At 41.5% G+C, this 20,154-nt stretch overlaps 1 protein-coding gene across 1 annotated transcript in view; it reads right to left on the reverse strand.

Annotated features, from left to right (window-relative positions):
• The window catches only part of mcf2a (MCF.2 cell line derived transforming sequence a), a 38,448-nt gene extending 18,786 nt beyond the window's left edge, over positions 1-19,662 (reverse strand). The window contains exons 1-13 of the mRNA XM_041798247.1: positions 19,548-19,662; positions 11,306-11,374; positions 11,073-11,187; positions 9,129-9,219; positions 6,945-7,064; positions 4,781-4,897; positions 4,426-4,575; positions 4,210-4,325; positions 3,897-4,011; positions 3,590-3,709; positions 2,908-3,099; positions 2,617-2,808; positions 553-724 (exon numbers count right to left, since the gene is read on the reverse strand). Coding sequence (XP_041654181.1) covers positions 553-724; positions 2,617-2,808; positions 2,908-3,099; positions 3,590-3,709; positions 3,897-4,011; positions 4,210-4,325; positions 4,426-4,575; positions 4,781-4,897; positions 6,945-7,064; positions 9,129-9,219; positions 11,073-11,187; positions 11,306-11,374; positions 19,548-19,662 — 1,684 coding nt within the window. The remainder of the gene's footprint in view (positions 1-552; positions 725-2,616; positions 2,809-2,907; positions 3,100-3,589; positions 3,710-3,896; positions 4,012-4,209; positions 4,326-4,425; positions 4,576-4,780; positions 4,898-6,944; positions 7,065-9,128; positions 9,220-11,072; positions 11,188-11,305; positions 11,375-19,547) is intronic.
• Between the last annotated feature and the right edge of the window lie 492 nt (positions 19,663-20,154).

Below are 20,154 nucleotides of genomic sequence, written 5' to 3' on the forward strand. Positions count from 1 at the left end.
AAACCCAGCAGATAACACATACAGTATTAATTGGGTTTTACTGTATGCACCAGCTTTGTGCAGCCATCCCTTGAGACACAGAGGCAGATGAAAGGTTCTTTAATGTACACTATATGAATCACATATGGTTCTATAGCAGCTACCCTGACTAATAGAGCAGTCAGGTATCTCCCAGCAGACTGATTATACTTATCCCCTGGTTACTGTGTATTCGTAAAGGTGACCTGTTAACCCCACAGCCCATTCAGAAACACCTTAGGCTTTCTCAGTGGGACCCTGTGATGTGGTAATGTAAGCACGTTGCCTAAAGAAAGACGGGAGGGGAGCGGGGGGATTTGAGCCAGGCCATAAGGGCTGGGATGAGACCCCATACTGGGCCTGGGAAAAAGAGGAGGGCGGGTAGGGAGTTGACTGGTTGGAAATCCTGCTTTACATGCTGCAAACTAGAGCAGTAACAAAGACGTCAGAATATAACAAGCTGGAAAAAATCTCCATTTCAGAAACAGATCTGTCTTTAAAGGTATGAAAATGAGTTGTGTGTGTGTGCTGCACCATGCTTGGGGGAGAAGAGCGGGGATTTGGCGCGTGGTGGGTTTTCAGGCCTGGGGGCCACCAGCTGGACCGGTCGCACATGTTTATCAGCCAGTTTTCTTAAAGAAGCCTGTCGGTTCTGGATCATCTGCTGCACTGCTGCATGCTTCTCAAAGGTTTCCCCAATCTGAGCCTAAAAGGGAGGAAAACAGGGGTAAACAGCGTATTCTTTTACACTGGTAACTGTGGTGATACTGGAGAACATATACAAACACTAAATAACAGTAAAAGGAAAACGCTTTCATACTTATGTATGTTTTTAGGTCATATGTGCAAGTGTGAAAACATCAAAAGTGCTAGATAATATGAAAAATTACATAGTGTTGGAAGACTTTAAAAGCAGATGCTAAATAATCAAACATAAAGTCACAACGCTTTTGCCCAAAGGGATGCACAGTACTGTGCAGAACTTTCAGGCATGTTTGGGCCAAATCTGAGGCTAAAACAAGGCCTGTAATGGCAAGTAAGCTGTCTGAGGGCACCTTTGGGCAGAAAGGAGGACTGACACAACCCAGACCACTCTAGATGCCCTTGGATATCACCAAGGGCATGGGAAAAGGATCTTTACAAAGTCCACACCTTCAGGACACAGTAAGGGGTGGATGTAGGGAGTAAGCATGGCCTAGGGACTGTCTGAGTGGGAAGTACGCAACAAGCCCCTGGTTGGGCTGTGGATGCTTCAAGGGCCCTAAAACTGCTGGTCTCTGGGACTATCACCAGGGTTGGGACGGCCCAGATAAAAGAAATGCCCTTAAGCCTGACAGCAGAGAAGATTCTTAGTGCACAGAGTTCTTGTAAAAGCTGGGTCTTTAGCATACTCTTGAAAGTAGAAAGGGACTCTGTCGATCCAATGGAATTGGGTATTTTATTCCACCATTGAGAGACAACAGAAGAGAAGAGTCAAGCTAGGGACTTAGGGCCCTGATGTGATCGAAGTATCCGGTGTTTTACACTGAGTGGGAGGTGACACCTGGATGAGGGATTCCAGGTAAACAGGAGCAGTTCTGTAAGTGATAAGTCAGGTTTCAAATTTGATGCAAACTGCAACAGGAAGCCAGTGTAGAGAGATGAACAGTGGAGTGACATGTGCTGTCTTGGGTTGATTGAAGACCAGACATGCTGCTGCGTTCCAGATCATCTGCAGAGGTCTATTTGTGCATGCAGGGAGGCCTGCCAGAAATAAGTTGCAGTAGTTGATGCATGCTATATCAAGAGCCTGAACCAAGAACTGTGCTGCATGCTCTGTCAGGCAGGGTCTGATTTATCTTATGTTATAAAGGGTAAATCAGCATGACCTAACAGTCAAGGCTACATGAAACTTAAAGGTAAGTTGGTCAGCAACCATTACACTCAAATTCTGGGCAGACTTAAACCAAAGATATACCTCTGACCAGCCACTGCTGGGCCAGGTGCTTGATACCAGAGTCAAGCGCTCACTCAGGGTACCTCCCCACTTTATCGGATAAGAGGGAAAAAGATAAAAGCAGTGGTATTTCACTGATGGCCAAGGCCTCCTGCAACCTCGAATGGAAGATGGCATTAAATTTCTTCTTTTGTGCTCTCAAACAGAACTGCCACTACGGTCGCTGAGATGTACAAAACAGCTGTTCTCGAAGGAAAACACTTTGTCAGTCATGGCCAGCCATGCTGAGAATAGAGCAGTGGCATAAACTGCCACGGCACAACATGCGGATCCAAGCAGTTTATTGATCTAGGCAGTAGTTGAAAAATCTACATAGACCAATTAAAACAACAAAGGAAGAGCAATGAATAAATATAGAGGAACAAACAAGGAGGAAGAGAGCACAAGTTTTGTTCAATAGCCCTGAGCTGGGCAAAAGAAGTCAGTTTACGTGTGTAAATATGCATGCAATGCAGCAGTTTTAAAGGTGATAACAGAAAGGACTAGGAAATGTTTAGGTTAAGGATGACAAAAAAATGGTGGATATTGCTTCAGTGGGTGGTCAAAGAATGCTTAGAAACAGATGTACTGATTTTTTTTACCCTCCTATTGTTGTGACTGACCTGCAGCTGAGGTGTCATAACCACCTCATACTCGATGGCCAGGATGTCAGCTCCTGAGCTCAGCATAGACGGCGCCCCCTCCAGGAACCTCTCAATCTCCTTTAAAGCAGCCTGAGCCCCCTCTTTGGACTGGAACTTATCTACCAGCTGATTGGCCAGCATGTACGCTCCATCATCACACCAAGTTTGGGCCTGAAGGTGGAGAACATGTGTGTATCACCATAGAGAAGTTCTGGCATGTGTGCATGTTTGTTAACATGTATAGTTGTGTAGATATAGATGTCTAATTACCTGTCCCAGGCAAAGCAGCAGCTGGTGTGTTTGCAGAAGACTTGTGTGTTTAATCTTCAGAGCAGCATTGAGTGTATCACAGTAGTGGCGAAGCTCGTTGCAGCGCTGCATTATGAGAGCCATGGCGTAGTGATGACCGGCTGATAGCTGGTGACCGTGGAGGATGATGATCTGAGCCCGAGCCATCACCTCCTGACAGACACATAAAGAAGGAAGGATTTTTAAGACAAGGTCTGACTACACATTAAGCATGATTATAACCTGATCCTACAGTTGAGGGGTTTCAGAACCCATTAGCCTTGAAAACTGGACCCTTCATCCCATATAGTGTGTCATAGTGAAAGACAATCAAGGCTTCAAAGAGTCTAGCATATTTCTCTTCTTACTCTTCCTTCCAGCACCCTGATGAATGCTTCTGTACAGCTGAGTAGTCTCTCATATCTGTCAGTCAAGTCTGGCACAGATTTATGGCTCGGTGATCGTTTAATCCAACGCAGTGACCACCTTAAACAACTAATTATCATGTTCTCTGACCTCAGCTTTAGACACATTGTGATCATACTGAGCACTTTTGGTTCTTCTGCACCATTTCTGGCAAATCCCTCTGGTATGCAAAGCTGGCATATAATTTTATATAATTTCTGGTTTGCAGACATTTATTTCTGTTTTAAGAAACACCAACCTTTGCATTTGATTCCAGACTGTCGAGCCTTTTCAGAGCCTGTTCTGTTTGAACCAAAGTGTCCACAGATACCGACAGCTCCTTCTCCTGAGACATTAGATGCTTCAGACACAACTCCATCTAATAAGAAAACACTCACTTTAGATGTATGCAGGTTTACAGTTGAAAAACAAGCCAAAAGTTAACTTGGTTTCTGCACATCTGAGCCCAAAGTTACCCAAACTAAAGGATGTTATTCTCCAAGGACTATGAACATATATGCAGATAAAAACCCAAGAAAACACCTGCATGGATAGAAAAAGCTCACCTCCTGAAAGCTTTGCTCATATCTGAGCAACTGTAAATACTGGTGGAGTTTTAGATGGTGCTTCTCAAAGAAGCCATCAAAGGCAGATTCCATATCTCTTAACTGGGCGAGAAGCCTGAGTAAGACAAGAAACCATCTCATTCACTTTGAATGGAAAAGGCTCAGTATGGATACATTTCTTAGGACAAGGTGGGCACACTCTTTTCTCTTTTATAGAAGAGTACAAGTTCTACCTGTAGGCTTTTAAGTATCAATTCGATTTAGCATCAGTTCATTCAAAGACACAACAAAGTGATGCTCATAGATGCCTTACCTCTGTACTGTCTCCCAGTCCAACTTCACATCCCACTGGGAGTCATCCTCCTTCCCAGATGTCTCGAGGCTTAAGAGAAGATGACGCCCCTCCTTTGACACTGACCTGATTGCATCCTGTCAAACAAAGGACAATTTTCATCAAAATGTGAAGCATTCCAAAAAAAAGAGGTTAATTTAATCAATGCATGTTAAAGAAAAACATCAGAAACCATACTTTAAGTTTCTTGTACTTGTCAGTGTGAGAATCAAGGAGATACTCGATGGCTTTTGTCTCATCAGGCAGCTCTGTCTCAGCCAACTCAGAGCCAAACCCCTGAAGCATCTGTGCGATATCTTTGACAGTCACAGCAAAACTTTCTATGGCCTGCAGGAAAGGAAAAGGACACAAAAAACACAGAAATGCTTCAACAGTGTTGATCAGCCTATTTGAAAGGCATAATCCAAGTTTTATCTTCAAAATACTGCTTAAATCTCATGGTTAAGCCTCAGAAGACAAGAGAAAACACTCAAACATATTGCAGAAATGTAATTTTGCTCCCTATGTGTTTAAGAAATTATCAATATCTTACCGTTCTTAAAACAATCCAGTCACTATGACAATAGTCCAAAGTGCCTCCAAACTCTGATGTTAGCTGGTTTTCGTCAATGTAGTGGAGAAGGTCGGTGACAGAGCTCAGCATCACCACCTAAAGGTAGCAGACAAACACCTGAGACTCACAAAGAACATGTTGTACTTTAAGCTAATAAGAAATGGCGGTCTATTCCCCTTATTCAAGAGGAAATCAGGCACTCCAAACATGAAAAACGTTAAGAAAAATGTAAAAATAAAGATGGAAATACTTAACAAGCCTCTGTAACAGGCAAATCATAAGTATTCAGACTCTGCAATAACACTTAAAATTTAGCTCAGGTTCTTCCTATTTCTCTGGATCTTTGCTGAGATATTTCTACAACTTGACTGGAGTTGTAAATTAAACTTCTCTATAGAAGGACCCACAGCTGACAATGCATACCAGAGCAGAAACCAAGCCAAGAGGTCAAAGGAACGTCCTGCAGAGCTCAGAGACAGGATTGTCTGCATTGAAGGTTCCTAAGAGCACAGTGGCCTTCATAACTCTCAAATGGAAGGACTCTCCCAAGAGCTGGTGGCCTGGCCAAACTGGGCTATTGGGGCTGTAAGGCCTCAGTAAGAGAGGTGACCAAGAACCTGATGGTCACTCTGACGGAGCACCAGAGATCCTGTGTGAGGATTAGACAATTTCCAGAGGGACAACTATCACTGTAGCTTTCACTGATCTGGGCTTTATAGCAGAGTGGCTAGACGTGAGCCTTTCCTCAGTGCAAAAGACATGATAGCCCACCTGGAGTTTACTAAAAAGCACCTGAAGAGACTGTGAGACACAAGATTCAGATGGAACCAAGATTGAAGTGTTTGGCTTCGATTCTAAACTTTATGTCTGGAGGAAACCAGGCACCACTCATCACCTGCACAATACTATCCCAACAGTGAATTATGGTGGAGGCAGCATCATGCTGTGGAGGTGATTTTCAGCAGTAGTGACTGGGAGACTGGTCAGGGTTGAGGGAAAGCTGAATGGAGCACAGCACAGATATTATCCTCAATGAAAAACTATTCCATAATGTTCAGGACCTCAGACTGGGCCGAAGGTTCTCCTTCCAACATGACAGTGACCCTAACCACACAGCCAAGACAACACAAGAGTGGCTTGAGGATGACTGTGAATGTCCTAGAGCGGACCAGCCAGAGCCTTGACTTGAACCCTATCGTACATCGAAAATGTCTGTCTACTACAGTCCTAATCGAACCTGACTGAGCTTGATTGGATTAGCAAAGAAAATTGGCAGAAAACCCAGCAATCTAGGTGTATAAAGCTTGACTTGCCATATTCAAAAGAGACTCTGGGCTGTAATTGCTGCCAAAGGAGCTTCAACTAAGTACTGAGTCTGAATACTTATGTCAGTGTGATATTTCAGTTTTTATTTTTTAATAAATTTGCAAAAATGTCTAAAATCTGTTTTCACTTAGTCATTATGGGTTACTGAGTGTAGATTACAAAGAGAAAGTAAATTTAAAAAGTCGTAGCATCAGGCTGCAACATCACAAAATTGAAAAAAGTGAAGGGGGCCAGAATACTGTCTGAATGCACAGAGCTGCCCCGATGAAGACCTAAGTGGTTAAGACATATTGGCTTTTCTAAAATGATTTGCCCATTATAATAATGGTTTTTTTAAGTATTTCCTTTCACATTTTTAAATTTTTTACTTTTTATGTTTGAAGTGCCTTGTTCCCTGCTTTCTTTTTTTAAAGTTTTTTTTTCCACTTAAATCACATTGAGCAGTCTGTCATCCCTCTTCTGTCTCCTCTTTATATTTCTAAACTGAATGATTTATTTTTTATGGAAGACTTAGGGTAATTTGCTAAACTTGAGAAGGAATCTAAAGGGAAGTCAGACAGTTGTTCATAGCCATAGCAGGTGGAAATGGCATGGTAGCCCCTGGATTTATCTTATTGATAAATTACAAAGTCTCTTGGAATATCTAAACAGCCTTGAGTAGATAAAGATTTTTGTCTCTACACCAAAAGTTTACATCAACATCTGTACGCGGGTGTGTCCACCACACAACATTTCGAGATCAGGGGTTGCATCAAGAATGAAGTGTACCTTGTTGTGATGTGGGACATGTTTGGTAACTGAGGAGGAGCTGCCTTACTGGCATCTTGAGCATGAAGTCCTCCTGGCTGAAGCGAAAGCCAATGTCGGTAACGGTGCGGTGGAAGAAGCTGGTGGGTCGGAGTACCAAGACCAGGTGGAGGTTCCCAGGAAAGGAAGCCTTGGATGGAGGGAAAGAGGTTTAAAGTGATGACTCTGCATGTGGAGGATGATTCAGCAGAAAACAGAAAGCACGGTGGCATTTTTCTACATCTGCTTTAATGTCACTCCTATATGTATGCAGACCATGCTGGAATTCCTCACTTTGATATGATACTAAAAGAAACCAATTGACATTGATACTTGGTTTCAAACCACAGTAAAGATGGAAGATTTTGAAAAAAAAAAATCTTATTATAATTATTATGATTCATAATGCAAATTTGATATAAGTTGTTGTTTTGAAGGGAATGGTCATCTTTACATCATTCTTTTTTGTGAACTATTTTAAAAATATGATACTTGAATGTTTGCATGATGTAAAGAGCTGGATTTGTGATGTGTGGAGCATCTCTGCTGCAAAAAACTGCAATTTTGACATACGTTTCAGGTAAAAGAAATATTGCACCTCTTGCAATTTGACAACTGCAGTAGGACATATTGAGACTTGATAAAAATTCAGATAAACTGCCCAGCCTTATGCCACAACAGTAAAGCAGAAGTCCTCAGAGCCCCGAATAAGGTAATATCTAGTTTTCTATGATCAAAAATTGCTGGTATTCACCCTTACATTTTCTAATTTGCTCAAGAAACATTGGCAATGTTTCTGCAGTTTGTAATGGATTCATTTCTGGTTTTTGCTGTCTAATCAAGTGGGGTTTTTGTTTAAGTTCATGTATTTTTCAATACTGTCAATCATTAAAACAGCATAGATTGTATCATTTTGGAAAAGATGGCATCCAACATGCTTCAACATATCAATAATTTGACAGATCCTCTGTGCAGACTGGCACTGGTGCTGAAGGGAAAACGCATTTGCAATATCCTCCTCGGGTCTCAGCTGATCCGTCACCAAAGCAATGAATCTCAGCCTAATGGATTCAAGTTAAGTCAGTTCACATTTTACATGCATGTCATGTGCTGCACATATGATGTAGGTCATATGAGGCCGCTGCCTGTGCAGTCATATCTGTGCAGAATGATGAGATCTATATGCCTTACCATAACACTGAAGTCAAAGCATTAATATTTCATCTTTAGTTAGAAATTACAAGGACTTTTACATCTTGTAATGCATATCCAGCCCCGCAGAAACATCTCCTATGCATGTTGCCTTTTTTCATCAATTCATGCGTATCCAAGTGACGCAACTTCTGACATTCATACGCCCTGTCTCTAGCAGGTCGATAACCCATGGCTTCTTATCCCAGCACAAACATCCGTCTGATTAGGTTTCATACACAGCACAATGCATGATGAAGCAAAAGCGCGCGCGGCACCGCAGTGCTGCACTTCCCAGCCGGTGCCACTGACTGCCGCATTCACCCTGCCCGCCCAAAAAACTTCACCCTAAACTCTTCTCACGGTAAAACAGAACCAGTCAGCAGCTTGTTACCGGGCTCCGGCGTATCTTCGGGATTCCCCGCCGGTAAAAGCAGTCCGCCATGGTGTTAAAAGCCATCTCGGTGAAATATAAGTTCCCGCCTGTTCGATAGAAACGGATGCCAGGCTCAGAGGTATGCAGCAGCTCCCTGCAGCCGCCTGACCACAGCCGCAGCGCTGCTGCTGCCTCTCGGACGGAGGGTGGCAGCGCCGACTGCAATGTTTCCCTCCCGCCCGCCTTCCTCTTCATCCCGTCCTCCCCTCTACCGCCCCGCGTCATCACACACTTTTTGCTTACTCATGCTTTTGCAGCAGTCGTCTAAGCAATATGCAATGGGACATAGAGTACAGACGAAATGTTCAGACTTCTTTTTAAACTTTAGAACATTACATGCAGAGAGGGAAACCTTTGAATTTATACAAAAATAGCAGCTTTATTTTAAAGAAGCAGGCAGGTTTTTGGAGAGGTTTTCAGCACCATGGACAGCTGCTCATTAATAAAACATTAGCCTGTAAGCTCAGCCATACTGCAGCTCACAAGGAATGATGAATTTGCCATATGCATGATGTATAAACCGTCTAGCAGGACTATTGATTTGGTAATATGGTCATTATGCACATAAAAATGAAATATGAAACTCACTGCTATCCTGGCAAGGGCAGTTTTGATAGAGGCCCATGTATCCAGTCTTCGGTCTAAAATGATGATGAATTTTACTCCAGGTTGCCTCGTTCTGCAAGACAAATCAACCCATGATATATAGATGTGATATTATTCTCTACAATAGTAAGTTACATCAATCATGTGAGGAAAAAAAGAAAGGTTCACCAGTGAAACACAGATGGAATACTCAAAAAATGCCTATAGATTCACATTTATGTTATCTACAGTGCTGTGCAAAAGTTTTAGGCATGTTCGGGACAAAAATCGAGGCTGTTTAAGGCATAAATGTGGCGAGTACGCTGTCTGAAGGCATAGAAAGGAGGATTGACACAACCCTGGTCATGTTCTGGCATGCACATTATCAGGGGCATTGGAAAATAATCTGTTAAAAAAAGAACAAAGTCTACACCTTTAGGGTCAAGTTAGCATGAGCAGTGGTTCTCAACTGGTTGGGCAGCAGGACCCACCACCAGCTCCTTAGGAGAAACAGTAACCCAGTTTTTTATAAATTCCCAACCACTTGATTTATGTCAATGAAAACTGTCGCAGTTTGGTCCCCCAGTGGAACAGGATGTAATAATTGGACAAAGGATAAGCCAAAACAAACATTACAGAAAGATGTGCATGCATGTTATTTTACTCCATTTTTCTCAAGGTGATTTCTCAAGGAATTTCTCAAAGAAAAATCATTTTTTCTACCTAAAGAAAAGTGACAAATCAGTAGAAACCTGGTGACAAAAGAAGTCTAGCATTAGCTCATGCAGGACATGGTAGTCATACACCCAGTTGTGATCAGCTGACAGCAGCCAGGTGTTCCTAATTATTGCCTCCCAGCTCCCAAAGTCAATATCAGATCTTTCTTCTCAACACAGAGGTGTATTTAGATATGACATACTTAGTTAGCACTGATCCCTGCTTGCATTAATGCCAATGTGCCACGCTGCTGCTGCTGGTTTAGCTTCACCTCCTCCACCCCAGTCTCCTCCTCAATAGCATACAGCTTTTTGCACCATTATATTCAGATTCATGCTACTATGGATTAATTGCTTTTAACTTATTTTATTGTATTCAAAATGCATTGTCATAAGTGTATCTATCTATATCGGGGTTTCTAGCCATGCACACTCTGGAGAGTCAAAACATGCTGCCTCATTAACCCAGGCAGCATCTTTAGAGTAGAGCTTTTTCTGCCATGTAAAATTGTGCACCTTATTTGCAATAAAAGGGTTAAATGTATGACAAGAGTGTTCCTGACTGAAATACTGAAATTTAATTGTTATCATAGAAAAAAATTTAAAAATGCATGTATGAATTTGTGTTGGTCCACTTGGGGATTCTGTGCTTTTTCCACATTTTCTTTTCCTGGCACACATTCGCGACCCACCAGTTAAGGACAACTGGCAAGTCGTAGGGTTGCCATGAGCCCTTAGTCATGTTGTGGATCTCTCAAGGGCTCAAAAACTGCTGGGCGTATTACCAGGGGTGAAAAGAACCGGACAAAAGAGATGCCATCAAGCTTGACCTTGGCTGCAGAGCCACACACATGTCGATGTGTCAGGCTCGACTTTGACCACCCTCTCCTCCCTCTCCAGCTCCAGGTTGTGGCACATCTCATCCCATGATGAATCCTTAGTGTCTTACATGCCTAAAACCTATGCGTATGACTGGATATGGGCTCAAAATAGCATTTATAAGCTTACTGTCATTTAAAATGAGCTGAAACTAGTCAAAAAGCCCTAAATAAACATTCCAAGTCCCTTAGGAGAGTGAAGTTTCAGGCATAGAGGGCATCAGTAGGACATGTGACAGTGAGCTGAGGAGCAGTGAAGGCCAGCTGTGCTCAGAATACAAGCACTGGGCTTTTTGGTGCACTGCAGAAAGGGAGGGAGAGAGTAAGCAGGAATAGACCAAAGGAGGACGTACCGAGGGATGAGAGTGAGGTATGTAAAGACTTTGGCTAAAGCTTCCTCTGGAATGTCACTGAAAGCAGAGCATTCTGGGAGGGTAATGATCACACTGGAGTCTTCCCCACGCCCCCCTGCAAAGACAAATATGAGCAATTCAGTTGTTTTAAATTAAAATGACAAGTATTCCCTGAGGGTATGAAAGGGCAGAGATTTGAATCAAGTTTAAAGTAGGTGATTGAACTGCCTTACCTGACAGGTACGCCACTTGTTTCTGTATGTAGCCCCCCACCTCCTTCATGCTGACAGGGACAGTCACCTCTGAAAGAACAGACACATACTCTAAATGACAAGCTCAGTAAAAGTAATGATTCAGGGAGTGTACATTCACTGACCACGTCATTAGGTACACCTGTTCAACTGATTATTAGAGCAAATAACTAATCCAGCAGTCATACAGCAGCAACCAATCTACTAAGGCATGTAGACATGGTCAAGGTGATGTGATGAAGTTCTAAACAGGCATCAGAAAGGTGATTTAAGTGACTTTGAATGTGCTATAATTGGTGTTCCGGCAGGCTCTCATGTCGTTTCCACCAATTTCTGACCCAAGCATTTGAACACTGCAGTTGAAATTGAGACTTATCAGACCACGCAATATCTTCCCTATTCTCTAATGTCCAATTCTGTTTAGTTTGTATAAACTGTAGCCTCAGTTTCCTGTTCTTAGCTGACAAGAGGGGCTCCAGTGTGATTTTCCGCTGCTTTAGCCCATCTGCCCCAATGTTCAACATGTTGTCTCATTCAGAAATACTCTTCTTCAAACCTTGATTATAATGAATGAGTGTTGTAGTTATTGTTACCTTTCTGTCAGCTCAAACCAGTGGTCCTTCTCCTCTAATATTCGCCATCTTTTTGAGCAGCTTTAAAAATCAGTCATTTAATGTTACTTAAGTACAATATTGGGGACATATTGTACTTCGCTACATTTTAAAAAGCATCAGCCACTACATAAAATATAACTCCATGAAAAAGTTCCAAGTTTTCTGTCAACTAAACAAAACGGGTCAGCTGTTTGTGATGTTATCAGAAATCTCCCATAATGCCTTGTGAATCATTAGTAAAAATCTGACATTTCCAACAATCTAATATCATGATTTAATGTCATTTCTTTGCATTCTGCGTTTTGGATTTTGACCAAGATATTGAAAAGAAATGCTTGAAGTAGAAATATCTGGGGTTGTTGTTGCAGCTGTTTATGTAAATGCAATCAATGATGTTTCAAGAACTTAAAAGGTCATCCCATTTAACCTTGCAAAGCAGATGAATTCGCCCATTTCCATGTTTCTCACTGGTGAATCCATCTTGCAAAGCTCCCACCTGAACAGTTTGGGCCAGGTCAGAAAGTGACAGGACCAATCAGCATCGAGGAACAGTACTTTTGGGGGCGGCAGAGTCGTGACATAAGCAAACAGCGACAAGAGGCTGGTGCAATTATGGCGGAAGACTTTGGCCTAGATGCTTCTAAAGCACCAGTTTTATCAGAACTTGACAACATTTCTTCGTTAAAAGAAGAACTAAGAACAGCAGTGGGTTGTTTTCTTTTCAAAAACAAATAAAATCGTACATTGACGTGTCTACAGTCGCTATGGTTCGTGTTATGTAGTTCTCTATGTAGTTTACAACTTGGGAGCGGCTACATCGTCACGTGTTTTTGTTTCTCTGATTGACCCATAAAGATGTGACAGACAGAACGTTCATCCAGTCACCCTCAGATTTGTTTTTTTTTTCAAAGACTCTGCCTTTTCCCAAATGCTGTCTATGAGAGGTTTTCCAGATGGATGTGTGAAACAAACCCATCTGGCATGGTTACAGGTTACATCCCATTCCCTTTGGGGGGTAGATTTCACCCCTAACCTTCTTAACTCAGTTCAAAGAGGCAAGTGGACGGTAAAAACTGAGAGGCAAAAGAAATGAGAGAAATGGGTCTGAGCAAAAGTTTTCCCATTACATCCAGAATTTGCAGTCACACTGCAATTTGTCAAAAATAGACTACATGGTGTGATTTCAGTTGCCTGTTACACCAACAGGGACTGTAATGACAAAGTATTCAAATACATGTACTTTAAAATGGAGCTGGCCCCCCTTTTGTACCCATAACAGCCTCCACTCTTCTTGGAAGGCTTGCCACAAGATCTTGGAATGTTTCTGTGGGAATTTGTGCCCATTCATTCTATACAGTATTCATGAGGTCAGGCACTGATGTTGGATGAGAAGGCCTGGCTCGCATTCTCAGTTCCAGTTCATTCTACAGGTGGTCGATGATGCATGGAACACATCAGCCATGTCTTTAAAGTCCTTGCTCTGTACACTGGGGCACAGTCATGTTGGAATAGAAAAGGGCCTTCCCCAAACTGTTGCCACAAAGTTGGAAGCATAGCATTGTCCAAAATGTCTTGGTATGCTGAAGCTTTAAGATTCGCCTTTACTGGAGATGAGGAAACTCTGAAAAACAGCCCCATACCATTGACAAACCTCCACCAAACTTGTGAATGAACAGTATGTTTGAAATAATCAGTAATTGTGCAGGATTTACGTAGACTTTGACAATCTTTTCAAACAGAGATACTGTATCTCAGCAATTCTGAAAAGGATCATCACAACTCAGGACACTGTCGGAGATTTCTGCATAATGTAAAAAACATGATGAAGATTCATTTGCAATGCTGTCAAACTGCTAGTAACACAATGTTGATCTTTCAGTTATGTTCACTTATTCTCACACTGCATTCACACATGTCTAAATGAAAGTAGGAGGTGATCTTGTGCAGAGTCAGAGACACTTTCAAGATACACAGGTAGACTTTTTGATTTAAAAATTTAAAGTATTAGCTTTCCATGGAAAGTTCTTTTTACTTGAAGCTCTGACTACATCTTTAAAGACAGTGATTATTTCCTATTCCCTGCTGCACAGATGACAATTGAAAAACACTGTCAGAGAAAGATAACAAAAGACATAAAAAACACAGATGAGTCGGAGACAGAGGTGTTATTTTCCATGCGTCCACTGCAGTAATAGTGTCCGTGTTGCTGTCAGGGAGCCAGTAATGAGCTCTACTGGTACCTGCTGAATATTTGATGTGTGTAACAGAGAGCAGGACGGGGACAGAGCAGAGCCAGTGGTTATACTGACTCCACACAGATACAGGGTAGAGTTACTGTCACACTGGAAAAATTATATAACTGTTTCTAGAGTAGCCACGAGACCTTTGGGAAGGTGTGACAGAACAGATTAAAGTCAAGTTAATTATGTAACACTGGTGACATTTTCCTTTAACATAACTTTACATATATTACATGTTTCAATTCATTAATAAGGTAGCTGCAAATGACACAGCCAGATGGATAATTCATGTAGTTCTGAGCAATAAAGTTACTCTAAAAAAAAAAAAAAAAGCCAGGGATACACAAGCAAACGCACTGCAGACCTCTGCTGCATTAAATCAAATCAAAGCAAGGACAGCCTGTGCTGCAAACTGCAGCATTGTTAATAAACTTGCCAACACTGAGGAGTTCCTGTACCCCCTGCTTACCCTGACTACCAGCCTTTCACATAATCAAACCCATCTTAGGTTTTGCTGGGTAAAATGCACCAAAATGAGTCAATTATGCCTGAAAGTGCACGGCTACAAGAAAAGGTTAAGTATAAAGCACTTTTTTTTTATCATAAGTGTTTTACTCATGAAGTTTTAATGCAGTTTAAGTTGAGCAGAGGTCATAAAATTCTCATATTATAGCAATAAAAACAATCAAAGTGTGATTATTTCTATACGGCACAATGGTGATCCCATCATGACCTCTGATACATGCAGGTAGATAACCTCTGTTTGCTCTTCTGTTTTTGCACACAGGTAGAGTTTACCTGTGTGGATGGAAACAGAGATTTGCTCTCTGTCAAACAGATTTTAATTCATACTGCATACAAAGCTGAAGCAGGAAGCTTATCTGTGTTGTACAAACAATGATAACCATCAGAACTGATTTTATTACATAAAACTCCCATAAAAGCGTCCACTCACCTCTATTCCTCAAGGCCTTTGCTTTTACAACCTCAACCACAGGAAGTTTTCCAGCTTCAGTCAAATAAACGCATGTATTTTCAAATAAAATTAAGAAGTCAGGCTTTATTTGCAGGAAAAATATTAAACTTTCACACTTCACCTTCAGAATATTCTTTTTGCAATGACTAGTAACTCAGAAAGGTATGACTCAGGAAGTAGACATTATGCTCAAATACAGGGTGCGGATGTTGAATGAAGTTTGGCTCACAAGTGGACACGAGTAATCTCTTGCATGGCGAGAAATCTGCTCTTACACATTCTAATGTTTTTGTAGTACACAAAGACTCGTGGTGCCTTTAGGTCATGGGATATTTGGCAAAACAAAGCTTACCATGCAAAGGGGATTAGACTGGTGGGTGGCTGCTGTCGGAAAAGAAAGGAGTAGAGGTAAATTTAGAATTCTCACCACTAAGAAATGTAAAAAAAATGTTTTTAAAATCAGAATGGATTGAAGAGGCAAAATTAAAGACTTGTTTTAAGCAGGGAGGCTGTTTTGCCTTCAGTATTCACATTTTTGAGTGCTTTTATCTTTTGGTTCTTCAGACTGGTAGTTCTTAAGGGATGTGGTTGGGAGACAGATTTGGTTATTTTTGGTGTGAAATTAGACACTGACAGACAAAACAGTTTGCACTGTTTTTCCTTCTCTGTCAGTGCTTGAAGCTACAACCCTTTAAAATGTCTAACAGTCATGGTTCATGTGTTTTTCAGGTGTCAAATACTCTCACTAGACTTTTTGGTCTACTTCACTGGTAATGTGAAAATCAGAATAGGCTAAAGGCTTCTCTTTCCTTAACAGTTGAAAACTGGTGCTGCTAATTTGTTTGCATGCAAGTGTGTGAGTTTTGCTTCGCAACTTGATGCTCCTTTTTGTGTGAGTTTAAGTGCTGATAAGTGCTGTTAAGCATATTTTTAGAAGCAATTGAAACTGTTAGGTTATAAGTTTTAGTTCTGAAAGTTGTTAAAACAGCAGAGGAAGACTTTTTCTGAAGGCCAAAAAGTCAGAGAGGAAAGCCGAAGAGTCAGATCATCCATACCAACTTGAAGCAGATTAAGTGTCAGTTAAGCTTTAAGTGTGAGAGATTAGGAAACACTGGATGAACTTAAAATGTTAGTTAAAACTAAAGAGCATGAGATACATGAGAAAAGTGCAGACAGAAGTGAAAGCATTACATAGAATGTGAGTGATGAGCAGAATAAAACATAAAATAATATTTAAGGGCTGTCAAATGATTGAATTTTCTAAATCTAGATTAATCTTGGTATTTCAGAAGACAATCATTATCAATGCCCCATTTTTAAAATTCCATTATGTTGAATGTACAACATTTTTGCTTCATTTTGAAAACCAAGGGTAACTTACTTCCTGGTCTGATACAGACTTGCTTTGATTTTGAAAGAAAATAAAAAACTTTGAGTAGAATGGAGATTATGACATGATAAGTGGCATAGACATAATATAAGCAGACGCGTCATTGACTGTGTTTTCCCGCTGCCGCTATACGTCAACGTGTCCGCCATATTGCCAGAGGCAAGATCGTTCCATAAACAAATGCGAGTATATGAGGGATTAAGGGTTTTCTGATTAAAAAACACACACGTTTACAATTAAATGATGGTAATGACTCGTTTGTATATAAAGTGGTTTACAGGTATATTTTTTTTGTTAATTAAATGATTCAAAATGAATATCAGAGAGCCAAAAAATGTAGATAATTCAAGTAGTAATATACCACAACTGGAGGTGCATCTGTGTTTCTTACTTTTTAGAACTTAAATGACACATACATGCTCATAGAAAATTTAAATTATTTAAATTTAAATACATTGTTGACTTGGATACTTTCTTCTTTCTCTATGATACGTTTTACATCGAATCTTATTTTACTGACAGCAATCGAGACATTCTTCTCTCCTGGAAACAAAATAACCATTTGCAAAACGTTGTTAAAAAGCTAGCTTAACCGCGGATATTAATCCACTTAACAACAACGTTAGGGAAATTAGCTCTGAACATGTTGTTATTCTTGCCAAATACGATGAAAAAACTATTTAACTTAGCCATGAAATGTTATTCCACACGATCTTGTCTCTTCTGTGCATCTATTAGTGCAGCCCCATGCAGCACAGGAGTGAGGCATATTATCCAGGAATGCCCCTGGCAAAGTAGCGGTGGCGTTGATGTACAGCCCACTGGCCATTAGGGCGTCTACGTATATTATGTATATGCTCAGTGGTACTATGATGGATGCCACCATTGCAATAACACAATCTGTAAAATTTCATCCCTGCTGGATATTTCACAGTCAACTGTAAGTGATCTTATTAGAAAGTGGAAGCATTTAGGAACAACAGCAACTCAACCAGAAAGCAGAAGATCACATAAAATCACAGACTGCTAAGGCATGTGGTGCATAAAAGTCACCTATGCTCTGTTGACTCCATAGCTGATGGGCTCTGAACTTCCACTGGCATTAATGTAGGCACAAAAACTGTGCAGCAGGAGATTCATGAATGGGTTTCCATGGCCGAATAGCTGCATGCAAGCCTCATATTACTAAGTGTGTAAAGCACACCAACACTGGACTGTAGAGGGATGAATCGTGCTCCTCTGTTTGGCAGTCAGATGGACCAGTCTGGATTTGGCAAACATTACCTGCCTGACTGCACTGTGCCAACTGTGAAGTCTAGTGGTGAAGGAGGGATAATGATATGGGGCTGTTTTTCAGGCCCCCTATCTCCAGTGAAGGCCAATCTTAATGCGTCAGCATACCAAGACATTCTGGACGATGCTTTGCTTCCAACTTTGTGGCAGCAATTTTTGGAAGGCCTTTTTCTATTCCAACATGACTGTACTCCAGTGGAAAAAGCAAAGACAATAAAGATGGTTTGATGAGTTTGGTGTGGAAGAACTTGACTGGCCCACACAAAGCCCTGACCTCAACCCCATCGAGCACCTTTTGGATGAACTGGAACTGAGATTGCGAGCCAGGTCTTTTGGTCAAACATCAGTGACTGACCTCAATAATGCTCTACAGAATAAATGGGCACAAATTCCCACAGAAATACTTGTGGCAAGCCTTCCAAGAAGAGTAGAGGCTGTTATAGCTGCAAAATGCCCTAATCTAACAGCACATATGAGACGGTTGAGTAAAGCATGAGAAACATGAAATGTGTGCAAAAGAGTAGCTTAGCATTATATACATTCTAAGTGATGAGGAGGATTGCATATAAAGGGATATTTAGATTAACTTCCTCTTCCATTAGGTTTTTTAATGATGCAGGAATATTTTTGTACGCTCATATATGAATGGCTTAAATGCTTTCAGGATGAAGACTGGAGCTGATGTGGGTCATTTGCCTCAAAATAGGGAAATATTTTCAATGCTTGTAGCATCAGTCAGAGACTTACATACATGATAACTTACAGTTATCTATGAGGGGAATGATCGATCCCTGGTTATTGTTTAACACAGCAGTGTCATTTAGGCTCAAAACTCCATCCCATGTAAGAAGATTAGCACAAACCCTGACTGCAGGGCTCGCATTTCAGTGAGAGAGTAAAAAAAAGTGTCACCTGGTAAAAATAGAAACTCATCATGCCCTTTTTTCCTGCTCTCATTGTTACCTACAAACCCTGGGCCAGGTACAATGAACCCAGAGGGAACGTAAAGACGCAAAGGCACATCAATTAAACAATAACTCAAGGCTGCCAGGATCCCAATGTAATCACATTAGCCTCTGGAGAGGCCTCCACTATTGACTCGACAATCACATCAGTTAGCATTCCTGTCCATCTGAACTTCATTCAGCAGTGAGGTCTGACAGAGAGTTACTAGTATGTTTGATTTTATGTTGATTATATTTTTTGTGTGAAAAATGTCTACATTACAATTAAAAAGCTGTCATAACCAGATACCTGAAATAACATAGCTTAAATTGTGAAACTGAAGGTTTAACAGCATACACTTTTTTCTATCACCATGCCACACAGATCTACAGATATTCAGCCAACAAATCATGCCTATGGATAAATATCTATCCATCTGTGATGGCTTAAAATAGCAGACATAATCCCTACTATGGCCTAACGTACCAAAGCTGCAGCAAACAGCACATCAATAACACTGACATCCCTGAGTTACTCTGCAGTTCTCCTGTTACCTCCCATAATGACTCTCAGAAGTTACAAATGAGCGCTGTAAATCAAACTAAAAGAACTTGTCCTGCAGTACATCTCATTTCTCAGCCTGCTGAAGCATGCATGAGGTAAAAAGGATGGGAAATAGTTTCAGAGCAGATAAAGGATTATGTCCAAAAGCCTGCTAGTGACTAGCAGAAGTTAAATAAGGACAGTCAGCATCATGTGTACTCACGCTGCAGAGTGCTCTCCAGCTGGGAGCTGGCCTGCAGAAGGTAGTGGTAGCTCTCCATCTCTTCCTTGGACTCTTTCTCCGGCTCTCTCTCCTCCTGCAGTGAGGCCGGGCCCATTCCCTTCCTGTTATCCGACACAGGTTCAGGCTCGGAGAGGTGATGCTGCTGTGGGAGGTACAAGAGGCCTCACATCCTTCTCACAGTCCTGTATCCCTTCATTGTGTCACTCTTACTACCAGGCTAACAGGAAAACTTGTGCTCACCTGCCTCTGCTGGTCCTGAGATCCAGATGGGACAGTTCCCTGAGGCTGCTGCTGGATCTTTCTGACCTTGAGCTGCATAGAGTGTGAGCTGCACAGTCACAACCTGTCCACATAAGCAGAGAAGAGTGGTGCGGTCCTGTTCAGACTGGTTGTGATGTCTTTCCTCTTCTTAAGACACACACTTGTGCCGACAGACTGTCCAGCTCTGAGCAGCAGTCAGCTACTTCAAAACAAACAGGGCTCCATCTGGCCACTGCTGTCTGTCTCTCTCTTGCCCCTCCTCCCCGTCCCTCTCTCCCTCTCTCCCTGAGCTCTAGTGCGTCAGCTCTGCGCTGTGCAGGGCTCA

The sequence above is a fragment of the Cheilinus undulatus genome, linkage group 10 (genome assembly GCF_018320785.1).
Source record: "Cheilinus undulatus linkage group 10, ASM1832078v1, whole genome shotgun sequence".
NCBI classification, from domain to species: domain Eukaryota; kingdom Metazoa; phylum Chordata; class Actinopteri; order Labriformes; family Labridae; genus Cheilinus; species Cheilinus undulatus.